The sequence below is a fragment of the Triturus cristatus genome, chromosome 2_2 (assembly GCF_964204655.1).
Source record: "Triturus cristatus chromosome 2_2, aTriCri1.1, whole genome shotgun sequence".
Classification (NCBI taxonomy): Eukaryota; Metazoa; Chordata; class Amphibia; order Caudata; family Salamandridae; genus Triturus; species Triturus cristatus.
The window spans coordinates 432,850,622-432,878,591 of record NC_140582.1 but is presented as its reverse complement, the minus strand read 5'-3'; the positions used below and the strand labels follow the sequence as shown (position 1 = coordinate 432,878,591).

Here is a 27,970-nt window from a genome sequence, read left to right as displayed (position 1 = left end):
GAACAAAGTTTCCAAGAATTAAGAATGCAACAATCTGTCCTACAATTAAAACCAAAACAGTCTAGACAAACTACTCAAATGTATAATTACCTACAACAACAGGTACAGCTATACCCATCCACAAGAGGACTTGAGTACTTAAATATAATAGCTCAAACTCTCTTCTAAACCCTTTCCTAAATATTAACCCACAATTCTACTAAAACAACTATCACAACATAAATAAACCACTTTATTATATCACATATTTAATTATGTGGTCTAAAATATATAAATCAATTATATCGACATATATTTAGACAACATAATTAAACAAACCAAGTACACAACAACAATATTAAATATATAAGGTTTGGCCACCAACAACTAAAATATTTAAATGAACTTACCTGTGTAGTTGCTCCAATGGGATAATAACATTCCTTCCAAATAAATCCAGGTAGTTCAAAATCCATAGGTATCCGAAAAAAATCCCAATAAAATGTAAAAATTCAACTGTTTATCGAAAACAACGTCTACGCAAAAAAACGACTATCCATTAACCATAAAAATCCCGAAAAATATTAAAAAGGAAAATAACCGCTTCTGGAAACCCGAACAATAAAGGAAGTGTAAAATAAAGATTAGTAAACACAACTAATACACACTTCCTTTAAAAAAAATAAGGTGTTTGAAACCGACGAAAATATCTTCTCCGTAAAACCTACAAAAGAGAAACAAACATTCCCACCCACCCACAAACACACAAAAGGCACCTAAAAACATCACTACAAACGTTATTCAAACACTATAAAACTTTAACACACCGAAATAACAAAACACTAACAAAGCCACAAACACGGAACACAACGTAAATTATAAAACCGTATACAAACTATTACTAACACCCTAACTTCTAAAACATCAATCAATACACACTTATTACAACATAACTACTTCCACAAAACACTTAAAACTATTTAATAATAAAGAAAATAACTCTTACCTTCTCAAACGCGAAACAGCTCCCGACCGCGACCTGGATTCGACCAAAATAACCCAAAACAACAGCGAGCGGTTACAAAATAAAAGACCCAAACAAACATAACTACTAAAAAAATACCAATAAATGCCCTAACTATTTATTTAACATTACACATTACTTTAAAAATTAGTAAAACATTAGAATAAAATACTCAAAAAGAATACCTATTTTTTTTATCTATGTGAAAATTATTTAACGTATAAAAATAAATATAATAAATAACATATTTTTATTAATATATCAATAAAACAGTATATATTACCAAAATAAATAGATGAACATGATATAATTAATATATTGTATCTACAACATACCAAAAAAAATAAACAAAATACATATTCTAAATTGTAAACAATTTCAATATTAATTATGTAATATAAATATTAATAATTAAAATATATTAGTCATATATTTCAAAACATACAATTTCTTATAAATTCAAATAAAGTCTAAAAATTTTGAGAGTACACAATATAAATTTATAAATATTAAACAGCTATAAAAATCAGATTTTTTTATTTTTAATTATTTTGTGTGTTCATATATTCATGTCCAAAATATACATTAAACAAATATATATCCATTATAAAAAAATTATAACTATAATACAAATGTTAAATATTAATTATTTTATTACATGTTTATTTCAATGATTTAATTATTAGAATATGCGTAATAATAAACAAAATTTTCTCTCTAATGAATATACATTCCAACAACTATAAAATAAATCTTATTTTCCTTTCTACTATTTTTTAAAAAAAATTGGAATTTGCATTCTGATATAACTTCTATCTTTTATCCAACCAAAACTAAAATCTACAGATTTTTTGTAAATTAAATCAAATTAATTTTACTGTTCCTATTCAACTCTATATTTAATTCTAATATTTGCTATTTACCAAACTTAATTAACATACTACTCCCACTACAGACTGAACTTAATTAATTTACTATTCTCACTCCAACCTATATTAAATTATAGTAGTTGCTGGACACTGAACTAAATTAATTTAGTATTCCCACTCCAGTCTATATTAAATAAAGATAAATGCTGGACACTGAACTTAATACATTAACTATTCTCACTCCAACCTATATTTAATTAGAGTATGTGCTGGACACTGAACTAAATTAATTTACTATTCCCACTCCAGTCTATATTTAATTAAGATAAGTGCTGGACACTGAACTTAATTAATTTACTATTCTCACTCCAACCTATTTTACATTAGAGTAGGTGCTGGACACTGAACTTAATTAATTAACTATTACCACTCCAGTCTATATTTAAATAAGATAAGTGCTGGACACTGAACTTAATTAATTTACTATTCTCACTCCAACCTATATTTAATTAGAGTATGTGCTGGACACAGAACTTAATTAATTTACTATTCCCACTCCAATCTATATTTAATTAAGATAAGTGCTGGACACTGAACGTAATTAATTTACTATTCTCACTCCAATCTATATTTAATTAGGGTAGATGCTGGACACTGAACTTAATTAATTTACTATTCCCACTCTAGTCTATATTTAATTAAGATAAGTGCTGGACACTGAACACAATTAATTTACTATTCTCACTCCAACCTATATTAAATTAGAGTAGGTGCTGGACACTGAACTTAATTAATTTACTATTCCCACTCCAGTCTATATTTAATTAAGATAACTGCTGGACACTGAACTTAATTAATTTACTATTCTCACTCCAACCTATATTACATTAGAGTAGGTGCTGGACACTGAACTTAATTAATTAACTATTCCCACTCCAGTCTATATTTAATTAAGATAAGTGCTGGACACTGAACTTAATTAATTTACTATTCTCACTCCAACCTATATTTAATTAGAGTATGTGCTGGACCCTGAACAGAATTAATTTACTATTCCCACTCCAGTCTATATTTAATTAAGATAAGTGCTGGACACTGAACTTAATTAATTTACTATTCTCACTCCAACCTATATTAAATTAGGGTAGGTGCTGGACACTGAACTAAATAAATTTACTATTCCCACTCCAGTCTATATTAAATTAAAATAAGTGCTGGACACTGAACTTAATTAATTTCCTATTCTCACTCCAACCTATATTTTATTACAGTATGTGCTGGACACAGAACTTAATTAATTTACTATTCCCACTCCAATCTATATTTAATTAAGATAAGTGCTGGACACTGAACTTAATTAATTTACTATTCTCACTCCAAACTATATTAAATTACAGTAGGTGCTGGACAATGAACTTAATTAATTTACTATTCCCACTCCAGTCTATATTTAATTAAGATAAGTGCTGGACACTGAACTTAATTAATTTACTATTCTCACTCCAACCTATATTAAATTAGGGTAGGTGCTGGACACTGAAGTAAATTAATTTACTATTCCCACTCCAGTCTTTATTAAATTAAAATAAGTGCTGGACACTGAAATTAATTAATTTCCTATTCTCACTCCAACCTATATTTAATTATAGTATGTGCTGGACACTGAACTGAATTAATTTACTATTCCCACTCCAATCTATATTTAATTAAGATAAGTGCTGGACACTGAACTTAATTAATTTACTATTCTCACTCCAAACTATATTAAATTACAGTAGGTGCTGGACAATGAACTTAATTAATTTACTATTCCCACTCCAGTCTATATTTAATTAGGATAAGTGCTGGACACTGAACTTAATTAATTTACTATTCTCACTCCAACCTATATTAAATTAGGGTAGGTGCTGGACACTGAACTAAAATAATTTACTATTCCCACTCCAGTCTATATTAAATTAAGATAAGTGCTGCACACTGAACTTAATAAATTTACTATTCTCACTCCAACCTATATTTAATTAGAGTATGTGCTGGACACTGAACTGAATTAATTTACTATTCCCACTCCAATCTATATTTAATTAAGATAAGTGCTGGACACTGAACTTAATTAATTTACTAATCTCACTCCAACCTATATTACATTACAGTAGGTGCTGGACAGTGAACTTAATTTATTTACTATTCCCACTCCAATCTATATTTAATTAAGATAAGTGCTGGACACTGAACTAAATTAATTTACTATTCTCACTCCAAACTATATTAAATTACAGTAAGTGCTGGACAATGAACTTAATTAATTTACTATTCCCACTCCAGTCTATATTTAATTAAGATAAGTGCTGGACACTGAACTTAATTAATTTACTATTCTGACTGAAATCTATATTTAATTATGGGATTTGTAAAATTCTAAATTATATTTAAATTTTCTAAATATTTTTTTTTTTAAATTAACAAATATATAAACATTTTAAATTAACTTCCCACCCTTATCCCCTATAACCCAACATTCCGCTCCTAAAATTATTTGTAAAATTCTAAATTTAAGTTACAATTTCTAAATAATTTTTATAAAAAATTAACAAATATATAAACATTTTTAAAACACTTCCCACCCTTATCCCCTATTAACCAACATCCCACTCCTAAAATTATTTGTAAAATTCTAAATTTATTTTACAATTTCAAAATTTGTTTTTTTTAAATTAACAAATATATAAACATTTTTAAAACACTTCCCACCCTTATCCCCTATCAACCAACATCCCGCTCCGAAATATATTTGTAAAATTCGAAATTTAATTTACAATTTATAAATATTTTTAATAAAAAATTAACAAATATATAAACATTTTTTAAACACTTCCCACCCTTATCCCCTATAAACCAACATCCCGCTCCTAAAATTATTTCTAAAATTCTAAATTTAATTTACAATTTCAAAATAAATTTTTAAAAATTTTAAACAATATATAAACATATTTAAAACACTTCCCACCCTTATCCCCTATAAATCCAACATCCCGCTCCTAAAATTTTTTGTAAAATTCTAAATTTAATTTACAATTTCAAAATAATTTTTTTTAAAAATTAACAAATATATAAACATTTTTAAAACACTTCCCACCCTTATCCCCTATAAACCAACATCCCGCTCCTAAAATTATTTGTAAAATTCTACATTTAATTTACAAATTCTAAATTATTTTTTTTTTTAAATTAAACAATATATAAACATTTTTAAAACACTTCCCACCCTTATCCCCTATAAACCAACATCCCGCTCCTAAAATTATTTCTAAAATTCTAAATTTAATTTACAATTTCTAAATTAATTTAAAAAAAATTTAAACAATATATAAACATTTTTCAAACACTTCCCACCCTTATCCCCTATAAACCAACATCCCGCTCCTAAAATTATTTGTAAAATTCTAAATTTAAGTTACAATTTCTAAAAAATTGTTTTAAAAAATTAACAAATATATAAACATTTTTAAAACACTTCCCACCCTCATCCCCTATAAACCAACATCCCGCTCCTAAAATTATTTGTAAAATTCTACATTTAATTTACAATTTCTAAATTAATTTTTTTTTTAAATTAAACAATATATAAACATTTTTAAAACACTTCCCACCCTTATCCCCTATAAACCAACATCCCGCTCCTAAAATTAAATATACATTTCACATTTTAAATAAAATTTACTAATTAAATTTTACAATATATTAAAAAAATAAATTAACTTTTTTAAAACACTCCCCACCCTTATCCCCTATAACCCAACATCCCGCCCCTAAAACAATATAAATATTTCTCATATTATATACATTTTAACTATTTATACAAACAACTTCAAAATATTTACTAAACACACAATGACGATATTTTCACATGTCGATATTATTACTAACGATATTACTTACATCGACATATAAGTAAAAAAAAAAAAACGATATTTTTCACATCGATATTATCTATTTCGATATTTTGTACCTTCGATATTTTTGACTCGATATTTATGTCCCTCGATATTAAAAAGTCGATATATAGAGTGCTCACCGTTTTAGTGTACTGTGGTAAGTTTCTTTTTTATGAAATTGTGTTATTGTGCAAACTTGCAGTTGTGTTGATTTCGGTGTACAGTTATGATTTTTGTGCTTTATTGTGTTGTGCCCTCTTGAGTTTGTTTAGTTGCCAATGTGCCCTTGAAGGGTTGCCTTATTGTGTCTTGTGTTGTTGTGCTATAGTTTTGTAGTTTATTGGGGTGCTTTTGTTAATTTTCTTTTAATTTAGTTTTTGTTACGGACAAATGATACGGATGTAGAGTGCCTGTGTGCCTCTTCCTCAGAAGATGAAGGTGGTAAACACACGTTAGAGGCCCGGATTAGTTAGCGGGGCAGTGTTTGTCCATGTCTGTGCAAACCCCTGTTTGCACAGAAGTCAGAATTCCAAGTTGTGTTGTATTTACCACACCTTGGAATTACCAAGTGCATTCCATAACTCACCTTTCTTTTTATTTTCTGCAGGTCAAACCTGCTAGAACCTAACATTAGAAAGTAGTATGGCGGTTATGATAACAGAATTTTGGGGCAGTAAGTACCAAAATACATGTTATCCCCCCCAAAAAATGAAATAGGAGCTAGATTTTATTGGGTGTGATAAATTCCTGCTCATTTATAATCTGGGTCAGAATGTTTTCTGGTTCCAGATGAATTTTTCCAAGCCAGTGCTTTGTTCTCTTCTTGCCATTAATGGGAGTCCAAAGGCTTATCTCCTATTCAAGCTGACTGAGAGCAACTAAGGGCGACTGATGTCATATTTGATGGGAGCATGGTGCAACCTCTTATTGTTGTACTTAATGTTGTAGGTCACATGTCATGAAGCATCAAGCATGTGCATTTGTGAGCCACCTTTGCCTGAAATTCCTGAGATCAATCATGGATAGGACAACACTGGCTAAAGCCATTTATTTTACTACCTAAGCTCAGCTCAGCATATGTTTCAAGTTATGACAAACTTAAAAGTGAGTCATAAGAAAGACACATGAGTACCTCCTCTTGAAGACTGGGGAACTCTTCTAAGAAAGCAGATCCAGGGATCTGCAAGGACTTTGTGTCGAGTGGAAGACATGAATTCCATTTATTTATTTTATTTATTTATATTCTTATATAGCGCAGGAACTCGACCCCCGAAGGGGTATCTCCGCGCTTATGGTTACCAAAGAGCACAGATCTTATCTTATGCTGGAAGAGTTCATAACAAGAGCCTAACAGCCGGCGAATAGGAACGTTTTCAAGGATTTTTTAAAATTAGGAAAGTTAGTAACGTTTTTAAGAGCAGGGGGCAGTGAGTTCCAGATGATTGGTCCTCTGTAGGACAGGGCACGTCCTCCCTGCCTGGCTTTTTTTATCCTGGGAACTATAAGTTGTTGCTGACTGCTAGAACGCAGGGTACGACTAGGTGTGTAAGGTTTGAAAAGTTCTTTTAGGTATTTTGGTCCATGGCAGAATAAACAACTATGAATAACACAGCAGATTTTAAATTTTACCCGCTGTATGATTGGTAGCCAGTGAAGTTTTGCCAAAAGGGGGATTGACGGAGATCTTGGCTGGGCGTTGAGAACTAGTCTCGCAGCCGTGTTTTGGACTACCTGTAGTCTTTGAAGTTGTTCCTCATTAGCCGCGACCAGCAAGCCATTAAAATAGTCAAGTCTGCTGATTATCAAGGCTTGGACAAGAGTCTTCCTATAGGAGTCTGATAGAAATGGGAAGACTCGCCGAAGCATCCCAATGGTCTGAAAGCATAGGCCTGCTACTTGATTTGTGTGCTCTTTAAACAGAAGGGATTTATCAAGACGCACACCAAGATTTTTAACAGTCTGTTTAGGAATAGGAGTAGGTCCTAGATCAAGAGGCCACCAGTCCGGAGACCACAGGAGTGTGGCATCTCCAAACAGCATAACCTCTGTCTTCCCAACATTACACTGGAGGCGATTGTCGGCCATCCAGTGGGATATTGCCCTCATTCCGTCCGCAAAGGATTTTTGGATTGCGGGCGTCAGGTTTTTAAAGGGGAACAGAAGCTGAGTGTCGTCAGCATACGAAACAGGAGTGAATCCATAAGATCTTACGATATCTGCCAGGGGGGCTACATACACATTAAACAGTGTGGGGCTTAGACATGAGCCCTGTGGTACTCCCTTGGTGAGCTCCCTAGAGATAGAATGGTGGGAGCCCAATCTCACCTCTTGTTGGCGTTCTGAAAGAAAACTTTCCAGCCAGGAGAGAGCCACACCCTCTATACCTCTTTCCCATGCAACAACAAGTCAGAAAATAGATTTTTTCAAATGGGACTGGCCCTGAATACGGCTGTTGTTAATGGAGCTTGTAAAAATCTGGCTGGTAATGTGCGTGTGCCGTTCACTTGCAGAATGGAGATGGCTATGTCTAAATATTAAAGTTGGGAATACCAAGGATAATTTATTAAAATAAATCAAAGCAGTTTGTAGGGAGCTAAAGTAGTGATTTTAGATCAACGTACCACTATTTAAAATAGGGTGGGCATTTCCCCTCATAGGAAAAAGTAGGCCTTTTGTGAGAAATCTCTTTTTGTTGCTACTTTTTAAGTTCGATTTATACCATCACAAAGCGCTTCTTTGAAGATGTGAACCTACAGAGTTGGAGGCAATACTTAATGCGAAATGTAGGCACTATTCCCAGATTGGAGCGGGGGGGAGGAAGAGTAGTAGTCTGGTCGGCTTGTAAACATTGTTGAAATGGTGGGCCAGATTCACTAAGGCTTTTTGTCAAGGTTTGCGTAACGTTTTCAGGATTTACAGACTAATGCAAATAATATTTGCATTGGTTGATAGGAAAAATAATGCAAACCGGTGCGAATCGCTGCTTTACGTTACTCTGCATCAAGAGGGCGTTCAAAGGGTGGGAGATGGGCGTTACCGTGCAACCACCCATGGTTTTTGATGCAAAACCATATTTAAAAAAAAATAGACAGGGTTTTGTACTTACAATTTGCATCACTTGATAGCAGGCGTTAAAAAAGAGAAATGCTTTTATTTCTCCTACCTGTTACCACTTTGCCTATGTGCTGCACTGTACCGCACACATCCAAAGTGGGAAAAGTTTTAAATTCAGTCTAAGCATAGCATTTTGTACTGGAAGGATAGCCTTCGAGTAAAGAACCTATGCTAGACTCACTCAGACACATGTGCACTTTGGCGCAAGGGTGTGTGTGTGGCGCTTGGCTTCCTTATTGTACACCAGCGATAAGGACACAGAAGGATAGTGCTATATCTCTGTAGATATGGTACTGCCCTGCACTCTCCCTGTCACGCTATGCAGTGCAGCAACTTTGGGGGCGGTGCTTTGTTACGTAACAACTTTGTAAATCTGGGACGTAATTTGGTGGATGTGTAGAGAAGGCCGCTTTATAGCAGAGCAGAAGGCCTTAAAATGCTCTTTTTCGAAACAGTAAGCCAATGTAGAGTTGTGAGGTGACCAGAGATGATGTCGTATTTGTGGGCACCCATAATTAGCCTGGCTACGGCATTCTGAATTGACTGCAAAATATGCATTGACAAGCTGAGATGCCTATGAATAGAATATTAAAGTATTCAATCCTACTAATGATCAGTAGTGATCCTAATGAGTTGGAGGCAACATATTCCCTGTAATAGGATGATGTTAGTAGTTATGTCATGGTTTGGAACTGTTGCAGATGCTACTTAACTCAAGAAGGATAAGCTATCTTTGATTTTGTCAAGATACAAGTACGTACTGGCGTATTAATACAGTATTAATTTGTTGAAAAATTCTGCCTCTCTTCTTAATTAGGTCAACTCTATGGGCTGGAAAAGTTTTGGGCGTATCTTAAGTATTCGAAAACCAAAAACCATTCCATCAACCCCAAACTAGCAGATTATCTCTGCAGCTTTAAAAGATTGGAGGACTTTAGAGTTGAGGTGAGTTCAAAGGATGAAAATTTCAGAGGTGAAAGGAGGACAGCGATTATCAACTATGGTGGAACACTTCTCAAAATCGTGTCTGTGCTCCTTCAAATGGTAAAATGCAAAGAGAAATGTATATTGGCCTAATTTTTCTATAATATATTTACTTGCTTCTTTCTATTGCTTTTCATGTTTTGCTGCAAAGTTTCTTATGTATGTATTATTTTCCCTTCAGTTCATGTGGATTGCATTGCTATTGTTGTGTTAAGGAAATGCAACTGGTGCTAGTCCTTGCTAAAGAGAGTGATGGTATGGGAATGTGGGTAATGCACATGGGCCAGATCTTTAAGTTATCACAGTACTTCATTGCTCCATAAAGTGTGGTTTTGCATGAACACTTATAAATATTAAGACTTATAATTATTTACTATTGTCTACACACATACAGCTATAAAAAGATATTTGTTATGAATTAAATATATTATTGATATCTATACGTATATCAAAATATGAAATTTATGAGATCATCAATTTTCTTTTGGTGCAGTTCATAATATTATCCTAAGAGCACAATTTGCAAATCCTGAACTTGAGAATTGGCTGATTCAAAGCAGCACAATTAAATAAAATATGTACAAATATTTCCAAGTCAAGAGTCACATAAATGGCATAGCCACCCTACTGGAACCCCATGCAACAGAGGTCTGTAACATTTGCGGGTGGGTGAAATACATCTGCATATATTTCCCACACAAGATTGGGCACCACAGAATGTCATCATATGCAAAATGTAAAAATGCTATTATAACACAGTTCCATATTCTATCCTATCATCCAGCCATCCGCCTAGGCTAATTAAATGTGCATAGTCTTCTTCAATAAGAATATTAAAAAGTATGACATTTATAGATCCAGAAAGAAAAAATCATAATTAATGATCAAGGAAAAGCTGATATAAAATCAATATTTGTCTCTAGGCCCACTGCACACTTCAGTCTCAATGCCGAGCAACAAAGAACCTTACACAGCACAACTTGCAAAGACATATATCAAAAGGGTATCAGTGCAGTGGACCAGCAGGATTTGATATCCAACTCAACCTTAACTACTCAATTGGAGTCAATTTCTTGATCTCAAATAACATACACCTTAGTGACCCTTCGAGTTTATCTATAGACTATGAAGATGGGATGCCACAAGGACACAGGGTACATAAGGTACAATAATACCCTAGCTTGGTACATTTTAGCCAACGGTATAAGGCAAATTTTCTGAAGCAAACATTGAAGCCTTTTAAGACATTTCAAACACTGGTCTCTGGTTTTTCTCAGGTGGCCATCTATGGGGTCCAAGACAGTTGCTAGTCAAGGAGAAAGCCTAAGTACTAATATTCTTTGAATAGTTGTAGTCTGCAGTTCCCCATGTACCAATGGCCCTTATGTCTACTCTTGCCAAAAATCATGACCCGAGTTTTTGACCGCATTATGGTCAGTGAACCCTTTGATTTGAAAAGCATTCAAAGATGGCATTCACTTTAATACTGGTTAAGCCATTTTCCCAAAGGTTCCTCATACTTCTGATATTGACTCTTTGGAAAGACAGCTCCTGGCTGGCTCAGCAGGCTTTGAACTCCTGGAACAGCATTCACAAAAAAATATTTTTTTTGCTCAGGTTCTGTACAGTTTAAACTGCAATAATACTGTAACCCCGCTGACAACTACCTAACTATGGACATGTTGCCCGTTTTAGCAGGGGCAATAGCTAAATAGTGACCCTGCACTCATAATAGAAGTTTTAAAACTTTTTATTACAAGCAAAAGTGGTAATGCATCTGTAGAACACTTATTTGGCTGAAAGAAAGGCTGTTGACGCGTTTTGAACCCTGAAAAGATTCTTTGAGAGTTCTCCTCAGGACAAAGAACACAGAAAGAGCTGAAAATTAAAAAAAAAACTATAATTAACAAAAAGTGCCAATCAAGGCTTTCACGCTTTCATCTCACCCATTCAATCAACAACCCAGTCAGAAGGAATTGTTCTGAGAAGGCAGATTATCAGTTCCATGCAAAACACTTGATAGACAAACTTAAGGACCGTGGATATCCTGAGAAATTACTTGAACAGTCGTCAAAAGGAGCTGTGGACAACACGCGAAGCACTATTGAAGACAAAAGAGAGAGAAAAATTTGAATGCCTGTTCTTTTACAACATTTTGTAGAAAGTCCAACCAGTTGAAGAAGATCATTAATCAGAATTGATTAAAAACTGGGATGATCCTTTTAAAAAAGAAAGATGTGTTGGCAACCAAGTTGTCCAGGCAGCTTTTCCTATGCCCTCAACAAAAACAACCATAAAATAACATTGTAATCTCTTTCCAATTCAAGGACATCACAAATGTGGCACCTGCACATGCTGCAGCCAAACTATTGAAGGTAGCCTATTCTCTCACAAGAACATGTTCTGGAAACATACTACGTTTTCCAATTGAAAAGCCAGAAATGTAATCTACGGCATAATCTGCCCATGTAATATGTTGTATATTGGAAAAACAAACCAAGAATTATGCCAACGTATCACCCAACACAAATCAAGAATCTGAAAAAGGTTGTAACTGCTCCCTTGGTGAATCTTTGGATAAAAGAAAAACATATAAAAAGCAGATCTGAACTAGATGGTGATATTTCCAATGGAACACCATAATAGAGGAGGTGACACTGAACGGCGTTTAAGCCAGAGAGAAGCCTTCTTAATTGTAAAGTTCAACACAGTGATCAACGGATTAAACGAGATAACAGAACTTCCTAATCAGTGAATACCAGCTGTTTGAATCGGTCAACTGGTCTGCATTTGTAAGCACTCTTAACCGGACTACTTGAGCAATAACGTCCGTACTGATTTATTAATTGCAATAACAGCTCCAGGACTACAAAACCTAGAAACCTTCGGTTTGGCTTCAGAGCGATCCTCGCTTAAAGACATGTTCCAGGAGCTCTACAATGAAACTTTTATTCCCTATGCAGGATTGATTGTTTTACCATTTCCAAATTGCCAAAACATAATGATCATTTTTGGCCGTAGATGCAATAAATCATGGCACGATCGTGTGACCTTGTAATCTGGATGTGGAACATACCACCAAAACAAATAATCCAACGAAGACCATACTCGACTCAGAGTCCAGCACAAAAACTAAACCTGTGAACGAGGCAAAGGTTGCCGTTGCAAGAATCCTCTGGTAAGTTTTCAGTACAGGGCTCTCTTTTCTTTCAACTTGTTTTACAACCTGTGAGTGAATCTTTTCTTCGGATTAAACACGGACTGCCAGGGTAATGTAGATATTTTTCACGCTGGCAAGAAGTAGCGAGTTGAAACTTATGTGAAAAGTGACACCGGTCATGAAAATATCCAAGATGCCCGCAATTATGGAAATGGCTTAAAAGTCTTTTTGAACTATGAGAGAGCTCTTTCTCTCCGATTGGATATGAAGTGCGAAAACAATGTAGGCATGTAATGTGTCTCCTTACATTTGCATGAAGAGAACCATATGTAAATAGACAGTGCCTATGCCAGTACCTAAAGTGCCAGTATCTACAGAAATAGTTTACAAGTCCTGTTTTAATTACAAGTAGTCCATAGATTATGAACACGTAATCTTAATTTGATAAATGACACGTGCTAAAGTTTACAGCTACATGCTACCATAATGGTCAAAGCCCCCTTTCTCAGCCACTGAAGGAGACAAGTGGGGTCCCATAAAGTTCAGAAAACTCACTACTGGTCCCTTTAGTTCCACAGAAAAAAAGGAAAGAAAACCTTGTTCAAGCGGAGTTGCTCGTTCTTGATTTGGCAAAGGGAGAAGTAAGAAGATCATTGCTGTTGGTGCTTTCACATCTTTTTAGTTTTTGAGAAAGACAACAAAAATTGGGTTTTTGTTCTTTGTTGTTTATTGATTTAGATTGTAGCAGCCAACATGTGCCTTTCCCTATGAGATTCATTGAGTGAAGACAGGAGAAGGAGGAACTGGGGTGTTGATTGAATGAGAGAGATGTAAGCGTGAAAGTCTTAATTGGCAATTTTTGTTAATTATACTTTTTTTTTGTCAATTTTCAGCTCTTTCTGTGTTTGGTCTGTGTTGTGAGGAGAACCCTTGAAGAAACTTTTCAGGGTTTGAAACACGTCAGCAGCCTTTCTTTCAGCCAAAAAAGTGTTCTATGGATGTATTACCACTGTTGCGCGTAATGAATTGATCTTGAAAAATAATTTTTTGTTAAACTTCTATTATGAGCGCAGTAGGGTCACTATTTGGCTATTGCCCCTGCTAAAACGTGCAAAATTTCCATAGTTAGGTAGTTGTCAGGGGTGGGGGGTTACGGTATTATTGCAATTTAAACTGTTCAGAACCTGAGCAAAAAAATTATTTTTGTTGTGTATTGTACTTGTATATATGTCATTTGTATGTTTGGCACATGTTTGTATTTTGTAGATTTGTGATTCCTGTGTATATACAAAAATTAATGAAGTCTTAAAAACATAAATTAAGTCTTAAAAAATCTCAAAAACAACCTTTTTCTTCAATTAAAAATTGACTTTTAGAATAAATTCAATTGATCATAGTAATTGGATTATGTGATCATGATTTGAATGGTTGAATGAATGATAATCAGTATTGGTATTTTTCTTGATGTTTATTTCTCAATAATGTGAGCAGAAATCTAGCTCCCACTGACTTGTAAAGTGCACAAAATAGTACAAAGTGTAATGTGCTTTACTTACATGAATTTTCACAGGTCCATGGCATGAGCTTGTCCGACTACCCTCCTTGATGAGGTAAAGCTACCAAAAAGTGCACAGTGCCTAACCGAAACCTAGTACGATAAAATCTGGTTTGGATAATTGTGGTTAAATCTATGTGAAACTATGGAGTGGTCAAAACATGGGGGGGAAGCTTCGGGATGGCCTGAAGACTGATGATTACACATGTTACCCCTAAGAAAGGACAGCAGTTTGATAGTGTCTGTGGCATTTGAGGGCATATTTTGGTTGGTTTTTTTCAGAGGTGACCTAGGTCTATGTCATAAAACCTGTCTTTACAGTAGTGAATTCAGGGGATCTTCTCAGCACTGTGAACTGCAAGGCAATCCCTAATAATGTCTCTCAAGAATGATAAGTCCTCCGATAGCCAGATCTTAGCCCATAAACATAATGAGCCAGGTCACAGCGATCCTCTATAAACTTTAGGCCCAGTTCTGCGTGGCAGGGTATTATGGAGGGACTTTTTGGTACCATCAGAAGTCTTCTAAAAAAGTTGTTCTCTACTACTTGGAGCTTATGACATCTGTTGTACCCCCATACCCCTGCCCTGTAAGTGGCGATAGCGAGGCATTTAGCTCTTTAAACAGTTAGTAGTTCTTTTACTGGTTTCTGCCCCAACTTAGATGCAAAACGAAAGTGCATGTCCACGACCCTGCTTGTCTGCTGCACTCTAACGGTCAGCAGGGGATCCCATTTCAACTAAGTATTGAATAAGTTGCCCAAGCATGTAAAATCACAAACTTTTTCTATCACATTTCCCTGCATCATGAACGTTTTTGTAATCTGAGCACCACATACCATGATGTATGATTTGTTAACATTAACTTTTAAATTGAGGGCTATCATAAACTCTGTAAAAGCGTCAAGGGATTTCTGCAAACTCATAGCTGTCCTTGCCAAGAGAACTGTATCATCTACATTTTAGAACAGTGGGACAAAATTTCTACCAATTCTCGGAAATCAAACTCCCTTTTCGATAAAAAAGCCTCAAGCCTATTTGTGTAATAAGAAATAATAAAGGGGCTAAAATGCAGGCTTGATGGAGCCCCACACTAGAAATGATAGATTGTGACTGTTCCCCCTTGCTGCCATATCTTATAGTAACCGATGGATTTGTATGAAGCCTACGTAGGAGGACTACTAATGCTTCTTCAACTCCCATATCTCCCATCAAAGCCTAACATTTTTCCCAGTTGACAGTATCAAAAGCGCTACATAAGTCCATGAAGGTCAGGTGTATGGAGCCCTTCATGGACTTTGTGTGCTTACTGACAATCAGGGACAAGTTGCGGCATTGTTCGGTCATGCCCATGCCCCTTCTAAAGCCGTATTGTGTGTTAGAAAGAACCCCTTTCGTGGATGCCCACTCTTCTAAACGTGCAAGGAGGACTCTACCCAAAACCTTTACTGTTGCGTCAATCAGTAATATGGGCGTGTAGCACAGATGGTCGTTCCTGTCTCCTTTTCTAAAAAACTGAGACCCTTTCAACATCCCAGACAGTAGGCTAATACTGGCTGCTTTGAAATGTTAGTTAATAGCGGTGTCCACAGACTAGGATTTCTCTTAAAGAGGTCCAGGATCACCCCACCTGGACCAGGCACCTTCAGACAGATGCCTTGTGCGATAGCCACCTCTACTTGACCTGAGATGGACAAACTTAGCTGGAAAGCTTGGGTCGGGTCATGGGGCATCTCCTGTGCTACTGCATTTATCATTGTCATCCTATGTGAGGAGTTAAAAATATGGGAGAATTGGGCTTCCCAGGCTTCCCCTAGGATCAATGAGTCCATTTGTCTCACATCTTCAGAGAACATTGGGCGGTTTATGATTTCCTACAATTTTTTTTTAATCTTTAAGGGATCCTGCACATGTCAAGTCCTCCCACACCTCCTTCCTCAATTTCCTTTTCCGCTGTTCAATCACTGATTTATATTTGCCCCTCAAGGTTTTTACTCACACTCTATTACGGGTAATAGTATGTAGGGCCCCTTTCAGCTCTCTATGTGCTTTGGTGCATTCGTTATTGAACCAGCGCCTCAGTGTGGCATGTTTTGGAGGAATCTTCTAAACCAGCATCAGGGAGATTTCAGTGCAAAGCACCTCAAAGTCCCGTACTATTTCAATCAGGGTCAGACACCCATTTATTAGATTTCGGTTACCTGAGATGATTTCTTGCTCGAATCTTTGAGGATCTACCCAGTACCATTTCAACCTAATTCCCTTATTGAGATTATACTGGATCAGAGGTTCTTCAGTGATCCCCATCTTTGGATTTATATTAAAATTGGCTATGAGCCAGTTATGATCACTCAGTTTGGTAGAATTTTAAAATCCTGAACAAGGGAGGTATATTTCTTGGACAATAACATGAAATCAATAGAGATTTCAACTTAGGTTCAGTACCCCAATATGGGATCGTAAACACAATCATATAAAAAAAAGTCAAGTCATTTACGACCAGAATGGCATTTAATGCTTCCTATATGCAGCAGTGATTAAAGTGAGCCATAGACTGGTCATCATTGTCTTCCATTCCACAAACACTTTCGTTGCTATATTTACAAAGAGTGCAATTACGATCTACAACCCATTGGCTACACAAAGGCTGTCTCTTTGAGGAGACTTTGCTGATTTCATCTTGCAGGTCCTCTATCACTTGACAGTTTCCCTAATCAAAAATATTATTGTAAAGATTCACCAATAATAGCTCGATCAGGGCCAAGCCAGAGATCATTAGTAGTTGATCCCTGGGAGAGGAACAAATGCATATGGCTTTTACAGGCGCATATTTTACAGCTATAAGCACCGCAATACCACCCTTGGCCCTACCTGATGTAGATGGAATTGCTGGGACACAAAAAGAACGATACCCATTTATATAAAAATAATTTGAGGACCAATTTTCCTGTAAGCAAATTAAATCAAAGCCTCGAACAAGACTTAACTAATCCTCATTACCTAACATTGTGCAGACTCCCGCTATGTTCCATGAAATGATTCTGAAAGGTGTAGTCATGTTTTCTTGAAGTGCTTGCCCCATTGTTACGTAGGCAGAAGCACTGGGGGTACAGGCGGGAATAAGTGTTGCCACCTCTTCAGCCAACCCCTCATGATTCATTTCCAGTGGACCGTTTCATATTTGTTCTGCGCCGCCTTCTTGGACCTGCTCTCCTTCCAGGCATTTTGGAGCCAACTGTCAATCTATATCTGTCAAACCAGAAAGAACGTCAAAGCGATTTGTCGGGACAATAGGCTGTTTACTCATATTTCCATATCTTGTACAAACAAAAGAAACTTCACCTCTGAGTGAAACACTTACTCTGCAAAGCTCATTCTACTGCCATATTCAGAAAGATTCAGTTGTGGGCAGCAAATTTAAGACCAGCGCCTAAAAACACAATCTAGTTAGTATGTGCTCTCTAAATGCAGTTTGTCAACATTCAGTATATCAATCATTCGCTCTCAATCCTGCAAATATGTCCCATAATGGTGATTTGGTCGCATGTATAGAACACCTTGTGAGTCAAAAGTCTTTCCTTCATAAAGTATATCTTTCCATCAGTTAATATGAGCTGGAACTTTTCCTCCCCGCTTAGTGAAGACCAAAAGCATGTCACCTACCATGTGGTAATTGTGCTCCATTCTGCTTGGGAACTATAACTTTGCTTTTATACCAGTCCTAATGCTTGAGGATGTTGTCTGCTGGACCAAAGAAGCAGGCAAATAATTCCTCAGAGAGATGACATTTATACAGGAATTACAGAATCCCATGGATTATAAAACCTCTAATTTGACAACTACGGGCTCTCTGAAACAGTAGGTGGTGCTCTCAGCACTTCTTAATATCAATTTTACCAAAGGGTTGCTCATCAAACATCATCAAATTAAAGTGCTCTCTTGTAGTAATGTAGTAGCCTTATGATTCTTTGCTATTAGGTATGAACTGGATCTCTTTTAATCCTAACAGTGTTCAGTTTCTCTGTAGTTGTGTGAAAATTAGAACACATTAGGGGCAGATTTACGGCTCTGTCGCACAACATAACACAACACCCAAAGTTGCTGTGCTGCATGACAGGGAGAGAAGAGAAAAGTGCCATATCTACTAAGATATGACACTATACATCTCTCTCCCTGGTGCTGGCACACAATCAGGCTGACAAGTTCCACACACACACCTTTGCACTATAGTGCAAGGGTGTCTGCATGAGTCTAGCATAGGTTTTGTACATAAAGGGCCCCTGGCCCTTGCAAAATACTATCTATGCCTAGACAAACTGGAAAACCTTTTGTACTGTGTATGTGTGCTGTACAATGCAGACACAGACAAAGTCGGAAAAGAAAGGAGAAATGAAAGTATTTCTCCTTTTAACGCATGCTTCAAAGTGGCATAATTTTTTGACACAGAACCCTGGGGCATATTTACAAGAGCTTATTGCCATCAGGAAGGCACTTTTTATGGCATTCTGGTGGCGATAAGACCTTTGCCTTATTTGCAAGGCGGCATTAAGCTATTTAATATAGCTTAACACCTCCTTGTGATCAAGGCCCCCTTTATTGCTGCATATGCGTGAAAAGGGCAGGAAATGGATGTTGCGGTGGGCGTTCCCCCGCAACACCCATTGCTTTTTGATGCTGCCCCCTATTTACAAGGGTAGCGTAAATATGGGGCAGCGACAAAAATAAGACCAGGGAAAACATGATCTTAATACATGCACATAAGCCGAGGCACACAAAAATCAGTATATCCTGTTTCAAAGGCAGTAACCAAATCAGTAATCACAGGAAGTCCATTTCACGTTTTCTTTTCTCATTCCTTTCTTCTCAATGTAGTATAAAAAACACTGGCAGCCGACACGTGTTTTGTCCTATGGACTTTTTCAAGGTTGCAAACAATTTATTAATATTTAGAACCATACATATACAATATGTATTTCAATAAAAACAGAGGTTACGCCCAAAGCTGGACAATAGCAAATGCAACCAACACCATCAACCCATAGGTGCGCCATAAAAAAGATGTAGATCTAGATAAAAACACTACCATATAGAAACCAGTCACCCGTTGCATAATGTTATGGGTACAAGAGGAGGGTCCACTCCCCAGACCCGAAATTCAAAACAAAGAAAAAAGTGAGGAGGATTAGAAAGCGGGCAGGTCCCATGTTGCTGTCAGTGTGCAACAACCATAGACACAAGGTGACGGATGTCTCACCCTAAGGCTTTCACCAACAATCATGCTGAGCGACAAACCAAACATGAGAACTCTTTCTTACCCTAAGAGGTATGGAAGAAAGACCGGCAGGTCTGGACATAATGAGCCTGCAAATATAGAGAAAAAATTACTCAATATGGCGAAACGAGGAGAAAGTATTAATTTCTCATTGTTTCTGTTGTTTCTATATGTGCTGCATTCTGCGGCATTCTGCAGAACACATAGAAAAAGCACATCACCACTAGTGATTGTTCATACACACATAGAAGGTACAAACTGCCATAACGGATTGTTTATGTGCAGGAAGGGACACCTTCCTGCACACAAACCATCATTCCCCGCAATGTAGGCATCCTTGCACTATGGTGCAAGGGTGCCTGTGTTGGCGCTAGGCAGTTAAATTTAGCGCTAGTGCTAGGGGAAATGCAGGGGTGCACAGCACTCTTGTAAATACGGCGCATCCCTCTGTTTGGAAACTGTTGCAGCGCTGCATTAGCAATCTTGGCTTAACGCCGCGCTCCGACAGTTTCCTTGTAAATATGCCCCCTGTCTATTATTGTTAGTAGATATGGTTTGCACCAAAAAGCATTGGTGGTAGCACAGGAACGCCTAGGTACACCCATGTAATGCCCCTCTGACGCAGACTAACGCAAATCACTGCTTTGCGCTACTGCAGACTACTAATAGGCAACTTTCCAATGCAAATCAAGCTTTGCTCTGGAAAGTAAACCCAACAAAAAACTTTTTTCACAGGTTTGCGGCACTTTTGTGATGCAAACCCAGTGCAAAAGGTTTATAAATCTGTCTCCTAGTTCTGCCATACTGCAGTAGTAGAACTATGCACAATAAGTAATTTATTAACTGGAACCCATGTAAAAGGGATATTTACCCGATTTGACCAGATTATAGGGCTTTTAACACTCTACTTTTGTGGGGCTTTAAAGACTGTAAATGAGGATTTTGGTCCTCTTTTGGAATTCCAGGACTCCAAACGGTTCTATAATTTATATGAGTGTGTGGGTAACACCAACACGTGTTACAGCTGAGTTACTGCCCATCATGAAATCAAGGTTTCATCACCGTGAACTTCGGTGGAGTCCTCACCCCCTTTCTGTTGCCTACTCTTCTACCATAGGCTATAATTTCGTAATGTCGGTTATCAGCGCAGGACCTAATGATCACAAGAATATTTATTGATTAGGCTATCGATGTTATCAACACCAGACTCTGGTCTATGAAGGAGTTTTCGAATTCAAGGATGAGAAGACACTTATGCAGATTGTCGCCTAATCATTAGTACTGCAAAAAAATCAGCAGACGTGATACTTGTAGAGATACAGACCTTAGAAGGTCAAATTAAGGCATCTATCACCAGCGCCTTATATAAGAGGAATCTGGAGGAAACTAATAAGTCCAACAAGGAGCACAAAGACACTATCCTCTTGACCAAAATTGAGAAATTCAAGAAGGACCTAGCACGTTTCTCTTTTGAAAGAATTTATCCCTACACAAGTGAGAATTATACTCCTCCAGAATTTAATAGGAAAGGCAAAAGGTATGGGTCTAATTATTCCTCGTCAGGATCAGACATTCCTTCTACTGACTCTGACGGTTCCAACACATCAATACCACCTAACAGGACTTACAATCCTCGTTCTCGCCCTAATCGCAGACGAGGCACACAAAACTATTACGAACAACAAGGTTCTTGGTGGCCCCCATCTCCATGGGGATTTCAGCCTTCACCTTTTGCACCACCAATGCCTCCCTTTCCATACCAACCATCCCCTCCCTTTGGTCAGCAACCTTTTTTAGGGCAGGGCCGAGGACGCAACAGAGGCAGGAGAAGAGGAGTAACAACACCACAGGTACATTGGCAATCAGACCCAACCCCGCAGAACACACGCAGCAAGAGGGGTGCACCACTAGTGGGGCAGAGTACGGACACGATGACCTAGTGGTTAACTTGAGTCAGAGAACATTCACTACAGTGGAACTGAGTGTCTTGAATAAAGGTTTGGGATTTGTGCCAACAAATGTAGGCGAGCCTTTTCAATTGAGGTACGAACTTGAAAGGTTTTTTAGAAAAATACGCCTTCATTTTTTCTTCAAAGACAAGGACTCTGTGGCCTCTAACGAACTTGATGCCACATATCGCTCGGACACCGGCTTGAAACCTCCATCGACTTTCAATCCACCTGCTCATCTTACACCAGACCAGGTGAAAGTTTTTGAACAAGCTGTAATACATGACATTGATTCACTCAAATCCAAGAGCGATAGAACATTTCAGAATCTATCGAGAACTCAAAAACTGGCTCTGAAAGAACTTCAGAATGACAAGCTGATTACCATCAAGCCCGCCGATAAAGGCGGAGCCATTGTCATTATGGACACTTCCTCTTATCGAGAAGAATGTCTGAGACAACTAAGTGACACTAAGTCATATCGACTTCTTTCAGAAGATCCCACCCCACGTTTGACCATTGAAATTCATGATCTTGTCAATGAAGCTAAGGAATCTGGATGGATTAGTTCACAGGAATCTGAATTCCTTGTTACTAAATTCCCAGTTATGCCATACTTTTACGTACTCCCAAAGATACATAAGCCCACAAGACCGCCACCTGGTCGCCCTATTATATCAGGGATTGGTTCTCTTTTAGAACCATTGTCCACTTTTGTCGACTTTTTCCTACGACCTATGGTCAGAGATATACCAACCTTTCTCCAAGACACCAAGGATGTCCTGCGTCTTTTGCCAGAAATTGCTTTCAATACCGAGACTGACCTTCTGGTCAGTTTCGACGTGGAATCACTTTACACCTGCATTCCACAAGAAGAGACACTTGAAGCAATCAGGGGTCTTCTAGACAATAGCGACCGAGATACCACGACACCGACACACTTTATTATGGAATGTGCCAGACTGGCGATGATGGAAAACTTCTTCCAATTTGAAGAGACCAAGTACCTCCAAATCTCCGGAACATCTATGGGGAGTATTTTCGCTCCCAGTCTGGCCAATCTTTATGTTCACCTTTTTGAACAAAATTGTGTGTTAATTGATCGAAATCCCTTTCGTGCGCAGATTGCGTGCTGGAAGAGATACATAGATGACATCTTGGTGATCTGGCATGGTCCAGTTGCTACTCTGCTGGATTTTCATGCATGGCTCAATGTTCAAAACAATTTTCTCAAATTCACAGTCACATACGACAAAGCCAGACTCCCCTTTCTGGATATTATGATCTACCCCACTTCAGGGGCACTGGGAAGTGAACTGTACAAGAAGCCTCAGACCAAAAACTCTCTTCTGAGCTTTCAAAGCCATCACCCTAAGTCTCTCCGACACAATCTCCCAGTGGGACAGTTCCTGCGCATTCGCAGGAACTGTTCCACGATGGACAGTTTTCAGGTCCATGCTCAGTCACTTTCTAAGCAACTTCAAGTTAGGAAGTATCCAGCACACCTGGTGAGACAAGCCCGGAAAAGGGCGTCTAACAACAACAGAGACGCCCTGCTAGAACCTCCGGTGGTTAAGGCACCTCTAACAAGAATGACATGCGTCACCACCTTTAGCACACTATCTAATAGTGTTCAAAAGTCAGTATGGAAACACTGGCGCATTTTGAATGTAGGGAAGGAGAGTATTCCACTACCACTTTTCTCATTTAAGAGAGGAACGAGCTTGCGCGATAATCTTGTGCATACCAGACCAAGGGTGAAAGAAAAAGAAACAACATCAACATTGTGGGATTTACCACCCGTACAAGGCCACTACCCATGTGGCTCATGCTCAGCCTGTCCTCAGACACAGCCAACTAAATCGGTTGATCTGGGGTTAGATAAACCATGGATTCTACGGCGACACACCAACTGTAATTCAGAAAAGGTAATTTACCTGATTACATGCCCGTGTTCACTCAGATACATAGGTATGACGACCCGTAAGATTAAGGTCCGTATCAGTGAACACAAAAGTACCATCAGGCGGAAGAAACAAGCCACAAGACTAACTACCCATTTCCTGGCCTTCAATCATAAGCCAGAGGATTTGAGATGGCTTATTTTAGAACAACCCTTTATTCCATCTCATATCACAGACATCCATAAATTCCTTTTCACAAAGGAGCAGAAATGGGTCTACAAACTGCATAGTGACTGTTTGGGATTGAATGACCAGATACCGTGGACTTCGCTCTAAGATACATACACGGGCTACATCTGCATAACGGTGTCTTTGATAACAGTCATTCATTGAATCATGACCTAAACCCTTGCTCATCCTGGTCTGAGTCTTTTGAGTACTAACATACAAATGCAGAGCCATTCATCTGAATATCTCCTGATGGTAAACAATTACGATTATATACTCCATATCGTAATTCACATCTGGATATACTCCACGATATAAGTAAACCGTTACTGCCATTATTCCACGCAATTGGCTAGGCTGAATATTGCTCGTCAACATTTTTCATCTCTAAAAAGTTGAGTGTAGTAAGTTCGCAAACACTCACCAGACTACATTTCCCGAGATGACTTGCACGGCACGCCAACACGCCATTACGTCATCAGCCTGCGCTTGATCTTGACGTTGATCATGCGCATGGCGGGTATGACGTTTGGGAACCCTCAAATAGGATTCGCTATTATCAGCACACACCTCCCCTTCTCGCTCAGAAGCCGCGAGAGGTACCGACGGAGAGGTAAGACAGAACCAAGTATATCGCTTTGTTGACCAACTTCTATCTTCACAATCGTATAATTTAAATTGGTCACATCTGTCTTACGAGCTGCGTCTAATACAGTTTAGCTATCTTAGCTAAAGACTTGATTTATAATGCATGAATGAACCGCTCTTTCACCATAGCACACGCCTCTTCTAATCAGAAACTTGACTTGAGTACGCGTTATATTTTTCTAAACTAAATATACGCATGTACAACTTATAACACATTGATAACAAGGACAAACAGCAGCTTAAGCCATCTGCTCATGTCCTCACAACATATTTCTTCAACGCTCATAATCACAAGTTTAGCAACGCCGAGTGGCATGTTTTCTTGATGATTAGACTTCCGTGTGTTTCACCCGCCTAGTTTTTAAATTTAGCGCTATATAATGTTTGAACATTTCAACAACTGTGGCCACATTCTATAATGTTCCATACTTATATTATTCCCTAGAGCGGTGCCTCCTAACCTGAGCAGTTGCCAGGCGGGGTGAGGCACATACCCAGAATTATTCGGGTGAGTGACAACTAAATTACTCTCTTCCATTTGTAACGAGGGCTGCATGGTTGTCTCTGTACACTTAATGGTACCTTCGCAAAAATGATTTATTTAATAATTTGCGGTTAGTGACCGATCTTTAACATTCCACCACTCTGTTTGTCTGTTTAAATTGATTACTGCTGTTTTTTTCACAGGTATTCCCCTGTACCGAAAACAAGGTCCAGGTTGTATGTTTTCTAAGTTTTTCGAATTTTACACAACACAAATATTTGCAGTAGCTTTCTGGTCCTGACGAAAGCTAGGATATAGTCTATCCAAGAGCTGAAACATGTTGACCAGTCTTTTCCAACACAGTTATTCTTTCAAACTGTTACAGCACTGTCTTGTTTTATTTTGGTATCCAGGTAGCACCTCATTAAAAACATTTTTGTGCCTGGCTAACCAATTTTAACTAGCACATACCTTTATCACTAGCACTGCATACATCACTCCTTATCATTTATCCGATGGTTCCTTCGATCTAACTAATACATCAACAGATACATTTGGGACACATTTTTGAACCAATATCTACGTCCATCTGGTAGAGTATGGTTCTCTGGTGAAGTTCCCAGGTTCCCAAATGATGAAGCGAGCCACTTGTTGTGGGTGATGGGAACCTTTCTCATACATACATACACGCACCTATTAGTATATTTGGTACCTCGTTGACAGCAGGTAAATCTGGATCAGTACTTACTAAGTGGTTTTGTCACGGTCACTTAACTTTCCTTGACTCGCAGTTTTTCGTTTTTGTATACGATTGTCGCCGGAGGCCATTCTTGTGGTAGAATGCATATGTATAATATAACATATTACAAATATAACTAGTTATAAGTTAACAAGCACATAAAAGATTTGTGTTACTTATGTGTGCCATGTGACTTGGGGTAAGATTTGGGCTCTGCATCCCAAGGTCTTTACTCCATGCATGTTTCACCAGAAGCAAAACTTGCAAAATATGCGCTGAGAAAAATACTTTAAATGGAAAGGAATAAACTTGGCAATAGATGCAGAAACATACAGATTCCCATGATTATTCCCCTTCCCAGGTCACATAGGATAGGTAATCCCACACCTGGAATTACCATTAAAAGTGGTACAATAATTATGGGGTGCTCGATGTAGCATTACAACTTATCCCCTGATGAATGGGGAATACTCCCCATTCATCAGGGGATAAGTTGTATACTCCCCATTCATCAGGGGATAAGTTGTAATGCTACATCGAGCACCCCATAATTATTGTACCACTTTTAATTGTAATTCCATGTGTGGGATCACCTATCCTATGTGACCACATTACATGTTACGAGATCTTATATCCTTTAGTTCAACTGAGGAGGTTAAACTCTTGCAAGCATAGTATTATCTGTTTGTGTTATAGCTTCAACTTAACTCTGAGCATAATGCACATTACCTAAGCCATTTCTAAGGAGGCAATAAAGTGAAGGGACATTTATACTGGGGTTGAACATTGTTCGGCATACAATCTTCAAAAGGCCTCCTATAGGCTTCTACAAATGCTTTCGTAAATGTTGATGGGCATTTTCCAAATGTGCGATGGTGGTAAACTATTTGTGTTTCTGTAGGGAGCGACTGGGGAGAACTCGTGTAGAAAAAGGCATCCACCAAGTTCCACAAGTGAAGAGACAGACTGGCAAAAGCATAGTTTTAATCACTCGTCTAAACGCATTCTTGATTCTAATCCAACGTCTAGAAGCCCACCTGAGATTCCTGAAGCCCTACCTGAAACAAATACAGCACAGCAGGACCCCCTAATCAATGCCAACAAGTACAACTCTATCAGAAAAGTCAACGAAGGAGCCCAAACCAAGACACAGACTGGGGACAGTTTGTAACCCTTGAAATCTACAATTTACATCAGAAATTTAGTGCAAGGAACTTCAACGGAACCAAAGAGTGCATGGTTAAAAGAAGAGAAGAAGGACTGAATTTTCTGTTTTCACAGCATTGTATAAAAATGATTACCCTCATTACTGATATCGGTTTATATATTTTTTATATTTTGGAGATGGGTATGGAAATATGGGATCCTTGTCTCTATAAACAGACTTTGCAGATGGTCTTCTAGAGCTATTGAAAAGTATTTTTTAATTATTGCACGATGCCTTGTATTCCATCTCCTGAATGGTCTACTCAGATTACTGAATTATTGCCTTCAGCACAGCTCACCCATTCAACTACTGCTTACATTTTATAGACATATATTTTAAGAAACAAAATGTTTTTAATATTGAGATGGGAGCGAATTGTTTAGCACCAAGATGGTCATGATAGAGAAAAGTTTGAATTAATTACGAGTTCCTATTTTTATTTGATTCAGAATATTCGGACACCTATAGGCGCACCGTTCTAATGATCCTTGAGTCGCAGAACTGAGTATTTTTTAACAGAATTTTGGGAGCTTTAAAAAAAAAAACGAAATCAAATGTGCAGTGCAGAAAAGGCTACTTTACTTTGTAGGACATTCCATGATTTGCTGAGCCTGTCCTTGTTTTTAACATGCTTTCAGTAGCCAAGCAACAGTAACAAGTTGACAATGAGCACATGAGAAGGAAATATAGATTTGCTCATTGTTTCAAATCAATAGCCACCCCAAAGGAGTGTGATAAGTCTATTTAGCTTCATATTTAATGATAACAGGAGCCAGCCGTTCACAAGCTCTACCTCACAAATGTATGTATGTCACTACTTTGATTTCCAGTACTTCGAATGTCATTTCTTCTGTTCCACTACTGCAGCGACCCATGCTTGGGATTATTATCATCGTTACTTCTAGTCCTACTCCATTCTT

The 27,970-nt window shown here is 37.6% G+C and overlaps 1 protein-coding gene across 1 annotated transcript in view; it reads left to right on the top strand.

Annotated features, from left to right (window-relative positions):
- The window catches only part of LARP1B (La ribonucleoprotein 1B), a 574,280-nt gene extending 547,266 nt beyond the window's left edge, over positions 1-27,014 (top strand). Inside the window, exons 18-21 of the mRNA XM_085643073.1 lie at positions 9,739-9,894; positions 21,988-22,843; positions 25,308-25,317; positions 26,745-27,014. Of these exons, the coding sequence (XP_085499199.1) occupies positions 9,739-9,894; positions 21,988-22,843; positions 25,308-25,317; positions 26,745-27,014 (1,292 nt within the window). The remainder of the gene's footprint in view (positions 1-9,738; positions 9,895-21,987; positions 22,844-25,307; positions 25,318-26,744) is intronic.
- The last annotated feature ends 956 nt before the right edge of the window (positions 27,015-27,970 follow it).